Genomic DNA, 13,943 nt, shown 5'->3' with positions numbered 1-13,943 from the left:
CAAAGGATTTGTAAATGTGTTCAGAAAGTCATTTTTACCCCCCAAACAATTGAGAAATACATGAAGTATTTAATGACAAGCCCTGTCCCTTCAGCAAATTTCTCTCCCACATTTTCTGCTACAATTCCTTGCCAATGCCCAAATTCCAAGGACAATGCCTCAAAGCCTCCAAAGGCTCTCACCTCTTTCTCCTGTGTTCGAAGCAGAGCCTGGGGGTCCCGAGAGGGGCTGCTCCTCCCCAGGCCAAGTTTAGGTGCCATCTGTTGAACAAGAGAAGGTTCAAAGCAACCAATGAAGTTAAAAGCAGTCACTCCAAGCACAATCAATGCCCACCAGAAATTAAAAGTAGGGAGAATGTCTGTTTGCCCTTCTGGAATATCAAGGGAATAGAAATACCTACCAAAGTTATTGGCACTGGTTTTTCTCGCAGGTATCTGGGGTTTTCTAACTGGAAAAGAACAGAGAGACAACTCAGCAGATCAGCAATGTCTTATTCTGTCTCACAAACTGAGACATCCTAACTAAACTCAACTTAGCACAGCAACTGCATCACTCAAAAGCACCACAGAAGAGATTTCAACATGCCTGAAATGTTACAGAAATAGGAAATCATCCTAAGAGATCATTTGGTTGGAAATGATCTGCTCAGCAAGTCTGATAATGGAAATGGACCAAAAGTTGCACTTCTTTTCCCCCAAAACTCTTGTGATTGTAAAAATTCCATCTATTTAAAAGAACTTGGCAGCTGTTTACACAGGCTTATGCAAAGGAGTTCCAACTTTATTGGCTAAATTTCCATTGAAATCAGTATAAAGCTACAAGGACTTCACAGATTATACTGATAAAAATCTCATGCTTTTGAAAAATTACAGTTGGGTGCATTGAAACTATAGCCACACATGTAAGTTATAGAGACAAAACATAAGGAAATAATTCATTAACATGACTGTATAATTAAAACAGCTCTTTTAATCACCATTTTTAAGAACTGGATACAAAACATTGCTCCCAACCCACTTCCTCTATCAGCCAGCTCTATCTTTCTCATTTTCTCCAATGATGAGGCTCAAACATCACATCACAGAGAAAGCAGAATGCCCAAAAAAAGCTTTCAAGGGTATAATCTTGTAAAATGTGGCAGTAAGATTTGGAATATGAATGAGATTGCAACACACATGAAAAAAAAATTAAAATGTTGTAAGATTAGGTTGATCTACGAGGCATGGCAAATATATCAAATGCCTGCACTTGCTGCAGAACTATTAAATAAATTTGTGTGTTGAATTTATCAGTGGAAAAGAGGCTTAATCCCTCTGAAATTTCAATTTGACACAGTGTTATTCATTTCCTGTCCCACAAGGTGATGTAGGATTTCTGTGTGCTGCTCAGGAGTTGTCATATTTCACCCAGAAGTGTTGGAGATACATTTAACACAAACATTCCATTTCAATGAATTGCATTAGCCAAGATTTTAATACCTGTGCTGAAACCAATAACTTAACAATAACCTATTTATTGTCAAGGAGGTCACTAAAACAGTTAGATTCAACTTTCTCTCACACAAGGCATCCTCGGTAAAAATCATGGGCAGCCACCAGGGAGGGAAGGAATCCTGGATGCACCTAGTGCCACAAAAATTAGTAATTCTGGACACTCAACAGGTTGTGAGGAGAGGAATACAGGAGTGGGATCATCCTGGAGCATCAATCACAGGAGATACAGTGGAGAGAAAGAAAAAGCAAATTAAAAGAGCAGGAAATAAAAAGTAGAGAAATTCCAAACTGGGAAAACCTTGGAGGATTTTCTCTCTCCGACTCATTTGGACCTGCAGCAGAATTTTCTATCCACATTTTTGCTATTACACTCCTCCTCCCAGCTCAGTTTGGCTCCTTCCCCATCCAGCCCACACTGCTGATCATCCCAGGGCTGGAGGAGGTTGCCATAAACTCCAGGTACTCCCAGGTACATCCCAGAGCCCTGGAGAGCAGGAACAGGGGAACCTTCACCAGTGCCTGCTGGAGGCTGGAGAAGCTGCAGAGCCACATTGCAAAGGCTTAACCATTCCCTATGCAAAATGAATACAATCACCCTGTACTTTGGCTTTTTTAAAGGTAAAAAATATTGTAAATATTGACAATTAATTCAAATCCTTTATCTGACCATGACAGTAAGTTGTTTGCAGCCTTCATGTCCAAACCGATCTGAAAAGCCAAGGTATAACCCACTTGTTTATGAGAAAAAAGGAAAATGTGTCTCTAATACTTTGTAGGGCCTAAGTCTTGCATTTTTTGATTTTGTAACAGCAGCCATATGTGCTTTGAAGTTAAATGTTCCCACTTTGTTACTTGTTGTGGATTATATCCACTTAAACTGATCTGTAAACATTTAATGCCTCAACATTCATTCTTTTCATGCTGGTCTTCTGCAAAACTTCTTGTTCTCAAAATTAGACCACATTAAAGAGGGAATATCACAATAAAGAATGCCCCAAAAAAAGAAAAAAAAAGGTCTGTATTTATGAGAAACATGCAAATTTAAAAATAATAAGCAAAAGGTCAAAGACAAGCCAAAATACATATGCATGAAACTGAAGGACTGCCATGAGAAGAGCAGTAAATCACATGCTTTTTTAAGAGTATGAACCAAATAAATGTCATCATGAAAGACATCTTTATTTGAACTAGAATTGAACTCTAATTTGTAAATACCACTTCTTAACAGAAATGGTATTTTGAATTTCTTTGTAGGAAAGAGTTTGGATTCTCCTGTTCTGTTAGGCAGTCTGACAAGGAAGCATGTTTCAATTTGTGAGGACTGCAATGGTCACCCCCAGGCCTCCTAAATCAGAGCTGGAAGGTGTTGGGTGATCAGATCCCCATGAAGGAATCTCCACCACTTAACAGAGATAATCTACAAGAAAATATACTTATTTTCTTCAGTTGGAAAAAAAGTATGGGAGAAACGTGCATAAAAACACAATTCCAAAACTGAATTTGAGGCAAATTAGCCACAATTTCTAACTCTGGTATTTTCGATTTCTATTTACTTTAATAACACCTGAAGTGGTCAAAACTTAATATTTATGAGTTATACAATTTCAAAGCTACCAACGCAAGTAATGAGTGAAGCACTGACAAAAGCTGAAATGCTTTCCCCCAAAACCAAGGACAGTGCAGGAAAAGCACAATTTTGAGTTTTAAGTGCTCCCCCAAGTCTCATCCTCAGGACATCAATTCTATTCCACGCCTCAGGCTGAAAATATCATACAGGATTTCTATCTGCACTATATTGCAGTGCAGAAACTCAGAGCAAAGCTTTGCTCTTTTGCTCAGTAAATACCTCACCGATGACAACACTGCTGTCTGCTTCCAAACTACCCCTCCAAAGTCACGTTTCACCCTTTGGGAGATGTTTATCAAGGGATGATTATCTTCAATAATGCCCAACTGGAGCCTGGTCAGTCCCCTGACAGAAGGTAGACTGTAAATATTAAGGTTCAGGGAACAAAACCCCACACTTGGATCTGCAGCCTTGGTGCTCATTCCCCCTTTAAGCTTCTTCAAAGGCAAAATGGGACTGTTTTCAAAACAAGGATGGCAAAAACACACATGAAAGAGTTAAGAACACTTAAGACTTTGAAATGGTAAACAACTAAACTGAACCTTGCCCTAAATTCTTACTTTAATCTAACAAACCCAGCCAGCCAGCATGTTCCCTACAGAAATAACTGCTGAGTAGCTTCAGGAAATTTGAGTAAGGACATTCTTATCTAACATCATGATTTGTAGGGAAGTTCACTTTAATGCTGCTTCTGCAGTCTTAGTGGAAGGACATTAAAGCACATGAAGATTGTTTGTCAGCATGGAAGTTGAATTTATTTTTTGAAGTCGCACCACCACTTGGAGTTCACTGTGGGAAAGTTTTCCCAGCACTGCTGCCCTGCAAGGCCACAACACATCCAGTAGGTATGTTTATAGTAAGCAGACAGACTGAGAAACCAAACAAAAGATAATCAAATGGCTTGTGCAGAAATGGTTGAGCTTAACTCGACTGGAAAGGCCCAGGCAGATGTGAGCCAAGTGCAGAGAGCAGGCACAGCATCCCCCAGGAATTCCCAACACTCCAGCCACTTTAACCCTGTGCTACAAAGCTTTGCTCCGAGCAAGGAGAACGAAACAGGAGCACCAAGCACGGCTCTCTGGGGGCTGAGGCTTCTTAAACCTTTAGTAAGCAATCATATTTCCCAGGACAAATCCTTCTGGGCAAGGCTGAGCACCCAGGCTCTCAGCACTGAGGATCCCACAGCACTTCTGGCCAAGGCTAAGGAGTTAATTCTTGTCCTGGCTGAATTCCAGGGATGAAAAATCGAGGGATTAAAAACCCCTCTGCTGTTTCCCCAGGGTACAATCTCTTTGTGTGCTTTTTGTGCCTAAAACGATGTGCTGAATTTCCTGGGATGTTTGAAAGAGATGCTTTGTCACACCTAAAATTGGCTACAATTTGGTGACAAATGAAACTACATCAGAGGCATGAAAGAGAGAGAGTGAGAGGCAGGTGAGGTAAGAATTTCCAGGGGTTTCATTCGTTGTTGTTCCTTTACATAACTTAGATTTTTTTATCCAAAAATCATGTTTGTCTACAATCTAAAAAGCTCAACTACAGGGGAAAAAAAAAAAGGAAGAAAAAAGGCAGTTTAATTCCATGATCCAATAAGGTTCTTTTCCTGACACTACACATCTTTCACAATATTTAATTCTTTTCGAGACATAAGCAGGAGATGATCACCTCACCCCCAGTGATGAAGTACTGGAGCTGCAACAATATGCAGAAGTTTATTGCCAGCTGTTCATGAAATGAGATCACAGAATCACAGAAAGGCTGGGACTGGGAGGGACCTTGAAGTTCCTCTCATTCCCCTAACTAGGTGACTTTTATTATATTCTAGGATGGCTAAAGAATGACAAAGAAAGTCCAAAGTAACGACACACCCAAAGATTATTGGTATTTCTTTGTCTCAACTCCTGGCTCTGAAACTTTTCCCTTCAAATAGCAATACAAAAGGATTTCTGCTTCTCTGTGCTGCAAATGCAACTTCAAGGCATGAACAGCTGATAAAGGACATTCCCCACATCAGTTTATTTAAGAGTCAACACAGGCTAAGAAAAACACATTTTATAATGTATGTAAAATAAGCTTAAATTAGTATTCCATGTATGAAAGGCAAATTTATCACAATCAAAACTCAACCTTTTTTAAAAAACATTTACTCCTGCCTGACTAGAATCTAAAGAACTTGAACAATAAAATGTTTGATAGGGATAATCAGGAATGCTGCAAGGAAAAGGCAAAAATTCTGTTATTACTCATGAGGAGTAACAATATCAGCAAAGTAATGCAACAGACTTAATTCTCCTGAAGAAAATGTAATTATCAAGAACAAGTATCTCAAGCCTCCAGATCAGACTGTTAAGCTTGACCTCTGTGCTCAGTAGAGAAACCATAAAAGCATTTCCCAAAACTTTTCATAGTACTTTTAATAACAATAATAATAATTAGAAAAAAAAACCTCAATCCCTGATGTAGGTATATAATAAAAACTGAAAACATGCCCAGTCTGTGACTTTAAAAACACAAGAGCTCTGAAGAAGAGGAAATTTGGAATATATGAAAGAAGCAGGAGTCCAAGAGGTAAGGGCAAAAATATCTGAATATTTATAATTGGTCATTTCAACCCAGACACGCCCAAGCTGGAGCAGCGAAGGCTCAACAGCAACTCACAGCTGGGAGACAGCAAGGTTGGCTCACCATTATGTGTACCCAGATATTTTCATATTCTTACATAAAAGCATGGTCTCCATATAGACTTGCCTGAAATACTCACAGCTTCATAAAAGTCCCAGAATTCTTCCTAAGAAAAATCCTTGTATGAAGACTTGTATAACCAAAAAAACCCAAGAAGAGTTTGAAAAGCTTTTCAGGACAACTGTTCTTCACACCAGGCAGCTCAAAGTGAAAGCTATTCTGGATCTCCTTTCCTACCTTCCCCCACTACTGAAGTGCTCTTTTGGGTCAAGCTCTCCTGCATCTCAGGTGGCACCACTTGTAAATTAAATTTCCCAAACGGTCTGCAGCTGGCAGTAGCAATGAAAGGCCAGCAAGAAGCTGCCATGGCATTTGAAATGCTCACAAATAGCAGCAGTCATGTCTGCCACTCAAACCTCACCAGTTCCAAGGTGCTGCCATCGTTTAGTGGGGCTTTTTTATTTTTAGTAATGGCATATTCTTGAAGTGTGGCACTGCACTGAAAACTTCCTGACCCTTTCAGAAGCCACCAGAGGTTGTGATCCACAGCAGGGAAACACTGCTCAGCAGCAGCTCCTCCCAGCCCTCTCTTTTACAGCCTCAAATCCTCTTTGTCAGGTAACTCCCAACAAGTCTTATCAGGCAATCAAAGTCTCTCATGAGCGACTTATTTAATTACCATCCCTGGAGAGGAGACTTGAAAAAGTGATTTATGTGTCACGGTAGCCAATTTGTTATCCAAGGGAGCTCCTGTATCAGCACAGGATCATCACAGTTTAATAACCAGCCATTATCTCCACAACATGATTGCAAACTGGAATTTCAATTAGGAAAAGGAATAAAATACAAATAAAATTACTGAGATGCCAGATAAGCAGGCAGGCAGATCGACACTGATATAAAAAAGCTGGATATAAAGAGATTCTTTGTCAGCATCAATCGGAATAATTTGTAAAATGGCCATGAGCAAGTTTTCCCCCTCCAAGCAGCTTTAAAAGCTCGAGGTATGACAGTTTTCTGCTCATAGAATCCAATATAATATATAAATACAGCCCAAATAGGCAAAATCTGCAAGGGACTGCTTGCACCTTTGTGTCAGACACCTGTGCAGTGCTGACAGGTTCAGCCACCTCCACCTTCAGTGTAAATAAAAAATCATGTTCTAGTGTCATCAAGAAAGAGTCTGAAGACAAGAGTAAGGCACTTGGTTTGCCCAGCAGCCATTATTTTGCCTGATTTATCAGCAGCCATATTAAATACATCACAATGATTATTACTTAATGCTAATGTTTTCTTCTCAAACACTCATAAATAACCTTTCCAAGCTTTACCAATTCATTTCTAGAAGATTGATTCCCACATAAAGCTTTGTTGGCTAATGCAGCCTACATGACTGAGGAGTTCCCACTGCAAGTTAATAAATAAGGAATGTACTCAGTTTATTTTACCCCAAGATTCCAACTGTTGAGACGTGCTTCGAGGTCATCATCATCCAGTGAAATGCTTTTTTTGTGCTGATCATCCTGGAACATAAAAAAAGTCAAAGAGAAGATCAGAATTGCTGGCACATACATAATTTAAAATAAAGCTTCTCATTGGCTTGGCCATGCCTACACTGCACTTCCTGAAGTGTCACAATAGCTCTGACAGCTTCCACCTCCACAGCTCAGTTACCAGAAGGATACTGTGCTGAAAATGGAGCTCAGAGGATAAATTAACCCAGCTCTTCACTTTAATATTCTTTATTTATTTCCAAAGCAGTGGTCTCCTTTACAGAGGGGGAATTTACTTAGTGAAAATCAAAATACTCCCTTTTCAGGTAACATGTTCATTCTAGAAATGATTCATGTCCACAGCACTTTTTGTGGGGCTAATCCAGAATTTAGAGATCACCTGACCAGCCTCCAAATAAAAAAATGGGTTTAAAAATTAAAGGCAAGCCCAGCAAGGCAGTGCTGGTTCTCAAAGCAGAGGACAGAGCAGCTCTGCCCAGCTCTTCTCATATTTCCAGCACCCAACCAGGGCTGTGCTTCCTGGTCAGGGAAGGAACAATGAACTGCCTTGCAGAACTAAGTTTTCCTGTAGGATAACAAGAACTACCAACTGCATTTAATGCATCAAATGGGGAAGTTGGTGCAGAACATTTCCTTAGCTGAGGTATTTGGAAAAACAACACTGAGGTGTGAATTACTTTGTCTCATGAAGAGAGGTTTGTGTAGAAACCTGGCAGCAGCTCCTCTGTAACCCTCACTTGTCACCAGCACCAGGGACTGGAGCTGGGCTGCACCTCATCAACACCTGCCTGATGCACCTTTTCATGGTTCCTAAAAGTCTGCTCTACCTGAGCCTGAATTCTGCCAGAACATCTGTGCAGCACTGACAATGGAACAAGGTATTGTTTGCTCCAGCCAGCCAAACGCTATCAAACTGTTTGGAAAAGCAAGAGAGGATTATTTCACCTCAAGGTCCTTTCAAAGCTGCAATCACAGGAGAATCCAGTGTATGGAGCTGAAGAACAATGAAGTGCAGTGATTTGTCTAACACTGCCCTGGCAGCTGTGGCAGAGCCAGCAACAACAAAAAGAATTAAAAATAAACAAACCAAAACAACAAACCCCCTCTACAAAACTTTGAAGCCCCAAATCCAGGTTTTGACTGAAGAAAACAATTTCTTTTCACAAATAACTCTTCCATAAGGAATATTTCCTGAAGCAAAATAAACAGGAAACCAACAAGGAGAAATTTAGTAAATCCAGCATGTGGTTTTATTTTTAATTATGGCATTTCTGTATTTAAATTCCACTTGTATACATACAATCAACAGAGACATAAATACATTCCCAGCAAACAGAGCCTAGAGCACAGGCACTGATTTATTTCTGCCCACTGAGCACCTGTAACCTGCCCTGATAAACCAGCCCCTTGCTAATCCTCCATTCCAGATGCACAGCAGAACACAAATTCCCTCAGAAAAGAGCTTCCAGTTTATCCTATTTGCACTTCATGTCCTCGTAAATCCTCAGCTGTGCCCAGCTGCAATCTTTCCAAACTCTTCCTCTGATAGAATCAAAAAAGAAGCGTGGGCAGAGCTACAGGAACAAACAGGAAATTCAGTGTTCCTGGAGGGGTGAGGGCTGTTCTAGGTGTGGTGAAGGACACTGCAAGGCCACAGAGCACATTGAGGAAGGTAAACAGCACATTTCTTGCTAACACACATTTGTCAGGAGTAATTGTCAGTGCAAATGCTTGCAATTATATAAACATCATCATTAAAAATCTTGGACTGAAAGGGTTTTAGACAAAGCCTGTTCATTGCCCTTTCATCAGTCATAATGCTCAGTGTGGAAAGTCTGATGAAACAAACTGTCCAAAATTCACTCTTTCAGAGGTCAACCATCACTGAACAGAGCCAGAGGCATCCATGCAGCTTTCTTTAATCTATTATTGCAAAATACAAGATGATGTCAATGCAGGCACCTTGCCAGGCCCAGGGAAAACAATGCAGCAGGCACTGAACACACAACTCCAAACAGAGGTCAAGCATTAGGATGAGCTGAGAATCCTGCAAGGAATTCTTTTCCCCTGCACTGCAGAGGACAGATTTTGATGAGCTTCAGTCCTCCCCATCACTCCCTCTCAAATGTCTGCACCTTTCCAGGGGGAGCACCACCCACACAATGGAAATAGCTTCACAGGGATATATAAAATCAACTCAGGGGAAGTGGAGCTGTAGGACAAAAAGGAGGATATCTTACAGACAGTGACGTGCCTAGGTCATCTTCATCTGCCCGGCGAGGAGAGCTCAGACAGTGGCACAGAACTGGTGGCTTCTCACTGAATCTGTCCCTGTTGAATAAAACACTTGGATAAAGGGAAATGAAGAACAGCAGGCAGGTGGAGAGAACTGTCACTGATGCACCTGGTCACTGACAGGCTCTCAGCCACAGAACAGGGAAAAAGCAAACCAGAAAAAAGTTATAAATGTTTGTTAGATAGGCTGATACACCAAAAGATCCAAAACAGTAGTGAAATACCCTTCAGCCCATAGTCCACTGTCAAATCCGCAGGTATTAAGGTAATTAAAAACTCCTGTTAGTCCCTTCACCTTCCTATGACTGCCTATATTATATTAAAGTCAAATCAGACCATTAAAATACCTTCCTTCCTTTCCATCTGGCAGCAAATGAGAAGGTTGCTATGCCAAAAAGACACTGAGATGAATGAAGTGTTTATGAACAGAACAACAACAGTTGGATGTACAATATAAAGCAGTCATTTCTAGGAACACAAACACCAAGTTTTCACCAAGCTCAGGGCCCAGCTTTCATCAGAACGGCAGGGAACAGAGAAATACAACAACTGGCAGCCTACCTTCCCTTCCAGCACCGATAAATCCCACATCAACAACGTGTATGGATGCACAATAACAATTACAAAGCACTAAATAGTTTAGATAAGCAAAGTCTTAGAGGTAAAAAAGATCAAAAGGAATATGATAACACGACTGCCTCTTGCAGTTCTTACCAGGATTTCATTTGACACAAAATTACCTTTCATTAAAAGGAGATAAATCTTTGCCTGTGAGTAAATCTGCCCTTTTATCAGATTTCCTTTCTGAACAATACCCAGGTTAGCTAACAATGCAATGAGGTTCCAGTTGTTAAAAAGGAGAGAAAACAGAATTCATGCCCCCATCATTCAGAGATTCAAGAATATCAACAAACACACAACCCAACCCAAGTCACCTGTAATATTTCCAAACTGAACAAAGGAAGGAAAAATGTCTAGATGTATTCTTAGTTCTGTATTTGCTGTTTTGAAGAAGAACTTAAAAGGAAGCTGCTTTACTTGATTCTACAAAAGAATTTGAAAAGATTGCTGAGGATGGACACAATTTTGCTCATTTCAGGTATTTACTACCTGTCCACTCAGTAAGAGTCAATAAGAGTCAGGCTCCAAAAATTCAGGATTCATTCTTTTTCCTCCCACTGCAGGTGAGTGCAGGAGGATCAGAGTTTTGCCACCAGCCCTGTGACCTCCTGCTTCAGCCCAAGCAGGGAGCTGCCATGGGAGGAGGAAGCAATTTGCTGCTAATAAAGGAGATTAGTAAATATTCCTTCTAGGAGCAACGTAAGGAAACTCCCTGGTTCCTCCTGGTGCAGCACAACTCCACACTAACCTTTCACAATATTTTCAGGCACACTCTGTAAACATGGAGTAGAATTTTCCTACGGGGTCAGAAAGCCTAGGTTTCTAGTCAAACCAATCAAAACATTTCTCACACCAATCCTCTCACATTTCAAAATAAATCTGCACCTTTCCAGCCCCAGCTGCTTGGCTTTATTCATCCACACCCCACTTTGCAAGGAAGGTTTGTCTACCTACTTTTTATTTAGGCAGAAAAACAACTTCATATAGAAAAGTCAAAATTGCCCAACACAGAATTATCTGTATGGCAAGATAAAAATCACTATGAAAAGAACTTCTCTGTTTGTTTGGGTCTTTGAAAGGAGAGAATCTTGAGATAAAGAGCATCAAGTAGTTACTCAAACATGTCTCACTGACATTATCTATTCTGCCCTGAGAAAATGTTGTAAGAACTGAGTCATGGCTGGAATGCAAAATTTTCATCCAACTACATATATTCCATGCCCATGGACAGTTTTCCCAAAGCACATTCAGGGGAGAGAGAAAATCTAATGGAACTCGGTCACCATCTGCTGGCTCTCCCTACAAACTGCACATTCCAGAAATATTTAATACTTCACATTTTTACCTGCACTGATAGCTCATCCAAAATTGTCAATACAAAGAAAAACAGGATCTATATGCTGAATATGGGTAATATCTTAACATATTCACATGTAAATAAGACAATATTAAATAAGTTATTTCCACAAAACACAGCAGCTGAAATATTTGCCTTCAGTATTTTTTTGCATAACTCACAGGAAAATTAAGTTTCTTATTGCTGTGGAGAGTAATTAATGTTATCTACAGAACTACCAAAATTTGTCATCAGAAATTCAGATTTTAAGTCTATCATCTGTATGCTTGCTTGTATTTCTAATCTATAAGGCAAAAAGTCATTAGAAACTATTTGATAAAACAGCTGCTTTCAGCATCACAGCCTTAGAGGACAAATGTAGACTTTGATTTCCCAAGTTAAGTGTCTGTAACTGAAAGGGGAAGAACGAGAGGAAGAAAAAACGGATTAGAGGGATGGGGCATGGAAAATGTACAGAAGCCAGAGAAGAAGACATAAAGGAGAAAAATAAGAATAAAAAAGTCTAGAAGTTCCCATTACACAGAAGCTGTTACCTATATATTTTGTATATAAAACACAAACTTATGGTGAGTCCACGAGGGAGAGCAACAAACTCACACAAACTGAGCTGTGCAGAGCTTATCAAACCCAACATCTATTAAATACAAATCACACCTGGCTAGAGCAAGGCCAGCAGCCTTACCCATGTGCAGGTGGTGTTGTTGAAGATGATTCCTCTACAGAAGACATGTTAGTTTCCTGGTTTTCCAGCTCTCCCATCACCCACTCAGGTACATCAGGGCTGTGAACTCGTGGTGCACTTGGCTCATCAAAATAAACTGACTGCAATGAGAACAAATGCAACATCAACACGTGAATACATTCACACAGATACATTCCTTACACTTTTAATGTCATTTCTTGCAGGAGTATCTGCAGTACAGACATTCTTCTTCCAATGAAATCAGTGAGGTGTGCAAATCCACCATCCCAACCCATGGGAATTCATGGCAACAGTGGAAATATTTTCCAGTACTTTACTTCTTATGGGTAATTTTTGCACAAATTGGCACAGTTATGTCACTGAAGCTGATGCCAAGGGTTGGCACAGCATATTGAGCTCTTCAGAAAACAAACTGCAGCTTTAACAAAGTCTGTGTGCATTCTATAGTCATCTCAGGCTACTGAAGGCACCACCTTTTAGCACATTTTTCTTTTCCCAAGAATTATCTACTGATTAGGACAAAAGAAAGCCTCAAGGGCCTTTTATTAATTTTTCCAAAGAACTAGAAAAATATTACGTTTCCATTCTTTAAAAACACCTATTTTTATAAGCCTTTTAACCAGAACAAGTCTCAAAAAATTTTGCCCATTCAAAGATTTTCCCAACATCAATTACAAGAAATGCATTTATTTATCACATGCAATTCCACCCAATCCATCCAGAATCATCTTACACATTTGTGCCAAATCAAAGATGGAAAAGCAATTTCAGGACACATTTCAGTGAATTTGGCTTACAAAGAAATGTCACTCACCATGTAGGCAGGCAAAGTTTTCAGCATTCCTTCCTCTGGTTTTTGGGTGAAAGGACCATCCAGAACTCCTCTCTGCAGCATGTGGAGCAGCAGTTTGGCATACAAGTTTCGATTCTCCCTTCCCACTATTCCTACACCTGCTCCTGAAGGCTTGCAGAGTTTTTTAATCCACAGCGAGCATCTTTTTCTTTCTGAAAATATAGATATGCATGCTCTGAAAATATAGATATACATGGTCTGAAAACACAGATATACGTTTTCACAGCTGATCAAATACATTCAGAAACCTGCAGACATCCCTGCTCACCAGTTTTGTAGGTTTCTCTATTCTACACAAAAGTTTAAAGCGAAACAAATAAAAAACCCAAGTGGACAAACCAAATAATGGTTAAATAGCTAAGTTAAAAATAAGTCTTTATCAATAGTTCAAATTTACGTATTCCACAAACATTTTCTACAAATTCCTGTTTACCAGAAGTTTACATTACCTTTGGAAATAGCATGGAATTGCAAACACCAAGAATTCTGCACTCACTGCAAGAGCTGCCATTGACTACAAATTACAGCTTGCACGACCATTAATACTTTAAATACACAATAAAACCTCATCTATCTAAAAAAAATAAATCTCTATTTACACAAGCTTTGCTACCAGATGATGAAATTATTCATTTGGTTAAATGTTTACACATAAAGCTCTTAATTCTTAGGGTTTGTGCCTTTAATAATAACCAGTGTGTTGTCAAAATTAGATTTATACAACATCATTTATTAATTGACGTTCCTATTGTTACACATTCCTGACCAAATGTTTATAGCTAAAAACTAATTGCAGTT

General features: G+C 39.7%; 1 protein-coding gene across 8 annotated transcripts in view; it reads right to left on the bottom strand.

The window, feature by feature from the left end:
* The window catches only part of CEP112 (centrosomal protein 112), a 141,396-nt gene that overhangs the window by 125,870 nt on the left and 1,583 nt on the right, over window positions 1-13,943 (bottom strand). For 5 of the 8 annotated variants that reach the window (XM_085077341.1, XM_085077344.1, XM_085077345.1 and 2 more), the window contains exons 3-8: window positions 13,107-13,297; window positions 12,272-12,411; window positions 9,557-9,647; window positions 7,251-7,325; window positions 401-448; window positions 183-260 (exon numbers count right to left, since the gene is read on the bottom strand). In XM_085077341.1, coding sequence (XP_084933467.1) covers window positions 183-260; window positions 401-448; window positions 7,251-7,325; window positions 9,557-9,647; window positions 12,272-12,411; window positions 13,107-13,297 — 623 coding nt within the window. The other 3 variants (XM_085077349.1, XM_085077350.1, XM_085077347.1) reach the window with 3 other exon arrangements.

This window comes from Lichenostomus cassidix, chromosome 18 (genome assembly GCF_008360975.1).
Source record: "Lichenostomus cassidix isolate B80296 chromosome 18, HeHo_3.0, whole genome shotgun sequence".
In the NCBI taxonomy this organism is placed as follows: domain Eukaryota; kingdom Metazoa; phylum Chordata; class Aves; order Passeriformes; family Meliphagidae; genus Lichenostomus; species Lichenostomus cassidix.
This window is presented reverse-complemented; position numbering and strand designations above follow the sequence as displayed.